At 40.5% G+C, this 6,000-nt stretch overlaps 1 protein-coding gene across 1 annotated transcript; it reads right to left on the minus strand.

The window, feature by feature from the left end:
- Positions 1-189: 189 nt before the first annotated feature.
- On the minus strand, positions 190-5,735 carry LOC112275397 (putative ABC1 protein At2g40090). The gene is made up of 12 exons (XM_024505761.3): positions 5,218-5,735; positions 4,758-4,912; positions 4,427-4,552; positions 3,674-3,769; positions 3,421-3,521; positions 3,103-3,139; positions 2,729-2,947; positions 2,449-2,539; positions 2,139-2,230; positions 1,572-1,751; positions 1,151-1,264; positions 190-633 (listed from the first exon to the last, which is right to left on the minus strand). The coding sequence occupies exons 1-12, from the start codon at positions 5,609-5,611 to the stop codon at positions 436-438; spliced, it is 1,803 nt and encodes a 600-aa protein (XP_024361529.1). The 5' UTR covers positions 5,612-5,735; the 3' UTR covers positions 190-435.
- Positions 5,736-6,000: the final 265 nt, after the last annotated feature.

A 6,000-nucleotide genomic window follows, 5' to 3' on the forward strand; every position in this document is an offset into this window, starting at 1 on the left:
TCACCCTACAGAAGAACAATTCTCTGAATGTGTGAAAGCTATAAAACAAGTCATCTTGAGTGTGAGAGAATGAAGTATACACATAGAGTGGAGTAGGCTGTGCACGTTACTTTCTCGCAAATTACGACTGAAATAAGATACAACATTAAATCACGCCAAAAACGCAAACAAGTTCATGCACATCCCAAGTTCCATAGAAAAGCTGACCAGTTCATTTCTCAAGAACCAGTATGCAGTGCATGAATTGAAGGTTGTAGGACATCCATGGCAATGATTGTAGATTACCTACTGGTTTCTTATTTTTTCTGTAAAAAATGAGTTATACCTGAGGCTATTACCAATCTAACTTATTGCCAGTATGTTACATTTACCTGACTAATCTACTCAATGCTGTTAACCTATGCGATTGAAGAATTTCATTCTAGTGACTCAACGTCAATTAAAACCTAGTCTCTTCATACAGTGCTTAATTCCCATCAATAAAGCAGCTGCTTTCCAAGTTAATAAGCGAAGCTCTAAGTCAAGCCTATCCCACAACTGTAAAACCTTAGAAAATAGTCCCTTCCGCTCCATCTCAGAAACAGCCTTGGATGATGTCCTCGCAACAATTAGATACGTATTTATGGGAGCACCCTGCACACATAGATTTATATATTAAACTACTGGAAATGCAATTGAAACCGAAGTTAAAATAATAAAAACCTTCCCAAATCTTGCTATGACAACACTCTCAATAGGTACATTTTATCATACATATCTCAAAGAATCATTCTGCCCAAGGACCATAAAACATAAGGTCCAGACAGAACAACATCCGTTACGTTCTTACAATTTATGTTCGATCCAGAATGACCTTACATTTCTATAACCATGACCCAACATTTCTGTAACCATCAAAGTTCCAACAGGTGACGGAGCGTGCTGACGGTGAACACTTCCATTTGAAACCCCGGAACTGCAGTTCTTTGATTATCACTTATAGTAATTTTCACATCCTGAGAACTCTGGCCATATGATCCTCTCAATCTAAAAGCATGCCTTTTTAATCTGTAACAAAATTATCTTCAGCTGCTAAAGATGAACACTAAAGACTCTCGATCACTGCGATACCCATTGAATTTAGTCAGTCGACCCTAACAAGCTGACTTACCAGAGCATTATCAACGGCCCGCAGGCAGTCGTTTGTTTTCAATAGTAGTAACACCACTCGCGGCAATCGGCTGAGCAAAGCTGATATTTCCCAAAAGTATTGTGACGCATAACCCTAGATATTGGGACCATCGACGTCAGAAAAAAATTAGTAGCTGCGAATATATGACAAGAAAAAACTCTCAATAGACATACCCGAGAGATCACACCAAAACTCTCAACGTAGGAGTAAACGTACGATAAATCGTAGGACATTTTAAGAGATGTATAATAAAATCCATGATTTTTTAAGCTCAAACGAAAGTTTTCCATTTGCACGTGTGATACAATAAATAAGGTATGAAGTTTCTACAGAACATAATTGCGTGGTTTAAGATTAAAAAAATCATTACTTCGATGACGGTATGGAGTGACCAACTAACCTGAAGTTCATCTTTCTCCTCTGGAGTGTCAGGTACAAGTAGGTGATCGATTGACTGATCCACAATCTTGTCCCAAGGACGCATTGTAAGAATTGCAGCAAACAAAGCATACAAGTCATCACCAGCCCCCAATCCAATGCAATGCTCCTTAATTTCCTTGGAATCTGCGAACACTAGAGCCTGTGTGCACGAAAGATAGAATTTTAGACGTCACATTTTAAGGCAGGATAATCGCTGTTCTTCACAAATTGGCTTTACAATTAATAGGACAAACGATCACAGAGACCCTGACATGATCCAACCCTGTTGAAATAGATTCTTGTAAATCAAGATAAAGCCATTCTTCTGGTCAAAAGCTAAAATTAATGTCAAATGAGAAGATAACATATCTTCGATAACAAGTAGACAATCTATTATGTCATACTGTCATTAACTTTAGTACACTGTATGTTCTATTTATCTACGTAAACACCAGTTTAGAATTGCATTGTCAGTATGTTTTAGTAAAATTGTAAGACCATGTCATAGTAGGCAACACAACGCAGATCGCACAGGTAAGTTTCGGACCTTCCATAAACCGGCATAATTCGATTGAATTACAGGATCCAAAGTTTTATACAGCCCATGGTCCAATAAGACAAGTTCAGGTTCCTTAGTACCTGAAGCAAAGACAACATCAAACGTTGTGGCAAATTCTTCACAGACCAAAGCAACTATCTAACAGCGGGAATTTGCGAAGATAATAGAAAGAGCTGCAGGCAATCATCAGGTATACAGTAACAGCAAGAAACCAAGACAGAGGATAAAGCATATACAGGGCTGACTTCTATTCACATGTGAAATATCTAAATGAAAACCCAAACCAAAAACAACATACCAGGCTTAACACGAATCATCATATTCGCAGCATGAGGATCGCAATGCACAAATCCATGGCGGAAAATCATTTCGGTGAATGTTTGACTGATCTGGAACACAGGCCGACACCATCAGAAATATTACACAGATGCAAACGTGCAAAGTCTACAAATGATAAATGTAACCTCACCTTCTGAATACATTCAGAGACGCAGATGATTCTAAGCGTACAAGGCAAGCTAAAAAGTTGTTGCGCACTACGAAATCTATTCTTTGAGTATTCAGACGATGAAACGTACCAATCGAGCAACATCAGCAGGACGTAGGCCAAGTGCTTTTAACGCTTGCACATCAGTCACCCCCACACCCTCCATATACTCCATAGCAAGGATGCGCTGCGTACTCAACTCCCAATAAATACGGGGTATTTTGATCTGAGATGCTAGCTTAGGAGACATCTTCTTGAAATTCATAATAGTCTTTTCACAGTTCTTGCCCTCATTCAGAAAATCTAGTTCCTACACAACCAGGTTAACATACAGTCATCAGCACCATAATGATGACCATGCTCATACAAGGTACCACATGTTACTCAAACTCACTCAGATCACAAGTTATCCGAACTACCATATCACATTCCTGTTAGTTAGAAAATAAACATAAGGGTACAAACCTTGGGAAGACTATCGCGGACTTCAGCTAGCAACCACCTGCCAACGGTACAAAAAAAGTAAATAAATAATTGCAAGGAGATTCAAACGTATTTATGTATTGAGGGTGATCATGTGATAACATTGCACTTGCGCAGAAGTACGTCAGAATACACACTATTGATAAACTTGTCAAGTGCATGGCTAACAATTCTATTACTGGAGTTTCATAGCGCTAAACTTTAACAAACAAGAAGGGATTTAAAATTCTAAAAGTTTTGAGGAATAAGTATAGGAAGAATCCATCTCAAACAGCAAATATCGTGAAAAATAAACGATACCTGTAATCAAAAGAAGGGAAGAACCAATGAACAACGTTGACGATAAGACTAACAGTGGCGGTATCAGCAAGAGCAGTGTCTGTCAAGTGCATGTGTTGAATCTGCCCTCGAGCACAATTCATGATTAGACATAGAAAAAAAGAGTTCAAGTGGTAGTTGGGATCTTCGTACATGTGAAAGTTGATAACTTCCATATCCAAAAACATAGATGGCTAATCCACAGTAGTTAAGGACTGAGGAATTAAAAACGTACCTTAACAGCAATTTTCTGACCATCAAAAGTTTTAGCCACATGGACCTGAGCCAATGACGCGCTGGCAAGTGGCACCGGGTCAAACTCTGCGAAGACCTACCATATACAACAACCAAAACGAGAAGAATAGTGAGAGAGGTAACTCGGATAAATGAACCTTCATTAAATAATGTATCCCGTTTAGAGAGCCTAAATGGTTGGAGCACAAAAGGTGGAATTCAGTTACCGTACAACAGATAGCATGATTTTCCACTGGGCCAATTGTCTATTCTTAGTTCTTATATCTGTTGCCAACCGACTAGTGGTACTGACTAACCTTCTGACGCCTCAATAGCAGCATCCATTTCCTAACATATATTATCATCGAATTGTTAGGCAGCTCAAATTATAAATTCATCCACAATTATGTACCCATGAATAGCATTTTCATACGGAAAATACCACTTTGAAAACCTGAGGACATTGAGGCATGCCCTATTTACAAATGCCTGCTTCAGAAAACTGGCCATCATATACAGAGTACTTCAACATAGTTCTTTGACATAGTTCTTCAAATACATATAATTAGACGAAAGGAACAAGGAGCGTGCAAGTATGCACGATTCTACGAAGAAGTTATATACCCGTCTTAAGTAGCCAAATCTATGTTTACAAAAAGTGGATTAATATATATATATATATATATATATGCAATTTAATCCGACCTTTGTAGAACATCTTTTATACAGTACATGATTAGTAGTCAAGAAATACCTCTTGTGGAGGACGGCCGAGTTCAGCAACAAACACATCGCATACTTGCTTGTATGTTGAAACAGGACACTTGTCCAACATTGAAGCCCGCATAGTTTTTACATACTCCTCTGGTAATAGATAATCCTGGATAGGGAGTGCAAACATCAATATGGTGACTTACAGATAAACCAAAACCATACACAGACAAGCCTTCACATATGAACCCAAACCTGAACAGGTATCTGTTTTAGGCTACATAGAACAGTAGTAAAACGAGAAATCGAGCGGAATCACTACACACAACACAGATCCACACAGTTAACCTTTCACCACCCAACAGCAAACCTACCAATTGACCAATATGCTGACCGAGTTTGATGTATATTCCTCCATTTCTAAAGCACAAAGCTTGCAGGCGGTTGGCGCCGCGCAGATGAGCCTCATGCTTAGCAGCCTCTCTCTCGGGGCTCCCTTCCGGCAGCCCATGAAGGGAATACTTGTAATCTGACACAACGAAATTACTCATGATCTAAGTTAAAAGTACACTAATCCATACAAGACCCGTTCTCGATGCGATAGTTCCATCAATTCAATTCAATTCAACTCAACTTTTGTAGCTAGAAAAATTGCACCCATAGAGTCAGATTCAGCTTGACTTATACAAGACTATGTGGACATTTTTATTTTGCAGCAGTAGAATTAGTTTACGAATATATATTCCCACAGTTACAAAACAAACAATCAAACAAACCAAAAACGGTGAACTCCTCCACCCTCTCACACCCAATTATAACTACCCAGATACTAACCTGCAACCATAGCGACAGCAGTAGCAACATCTCGAGCCAATCGCACAGGAATGGTGTACAACATCTTCGCTCTCCGCACAGGGTAGTCCCCGGTGGCAACCCAAGCCGCAGCTCCCGCAACGCCAGTCCCAACTACCACAGTTCCCAGCTTCCGCGCCCATCCTCTCCTCTTCGGAACCTCCTCAACTGCACCTGCGCTAGTCGCAAAACCCCTGCTCACTCCCTCTCCTACTCTCTTCCCGAGCCACTGCACCTCCCCAACGCGAGAAGAAACCTCACCAATCCCTCGAAACCCATTCGAAAAACCGGAAAAATACAGGGGCCGCTGCAAAAGCGGCGATGTGATCAGCCGGTCGCCCAACACGACCGCCAAGCGGCGGCGAGCTTGGTGCATGGCTGCACTCACGACCTTCGACTACACTCTCGAAGCCCAATACCTCGGCTTCAAAAGCACGAAGATTGGAATATGGAAGTAGGAAACGAAACCCTAAAAACGGGACTGGGCTGGAACAAGACGGTGATGTGGACGAAGGTGCTGCGGACACTGGGTGGAGGTTAGTTATTGATTGTTGGTTCTACTTTTTTGGGTGTTTTTTTCGGGTTTTTTCTTGTGGGTATTTTTGGCACCATATACATTTGCAACTACATTCAATGCTTCCTTTCCTGTGGCACTTGTGGCACTGGTCATTTATGTACAACTGTGACGTTATGACTTGTACTTTAAAAAGTGGAATTGCTTGTTGCAGTTGTTGGCTGTCGTCCAAGAGGGCAAATGGTAAAGGA

Source organism: Physcomitrium patens, chromosome 22, assembly GCF_059467195.1.
Source record: "Physcomitrium patens ecotype Gransden chromosome 22, ASM5946719v1, whole genome shotgun sequence".
Lineage (NCBI taxonomy): Eukaryota > Viridiplantae > Streptophyta > Bryopsida > Funariales > Funariaceae > Physcomitrium > Physcomitrium patens.

Bases quoted from the DNA above. Each gene is read 5' to 3' on its own strand.
- LOC112275397 (XM_024505761.3), bottom strand. From the start codon at position 5,611: ATGCACCAAGCTCGCCGCCGCTTGGCGGTCGTGTTGGGCGACCGGCTG. The intron at 4,913-5,217 runs GTTAGTATCTGG...TCGTTGTGTCAG, and splicing joins TGCTGTCGCTATGGTTGCAG to ATTACAAGTATTCCCTTCAT. The intron at 3,522-3,673 runs GTACGTTTTTAA...GCTCGAGGGCAG, and splicing joins GTCAGAAAATTGCTGTTAAG to ATTCAACACATGCACTTGAC.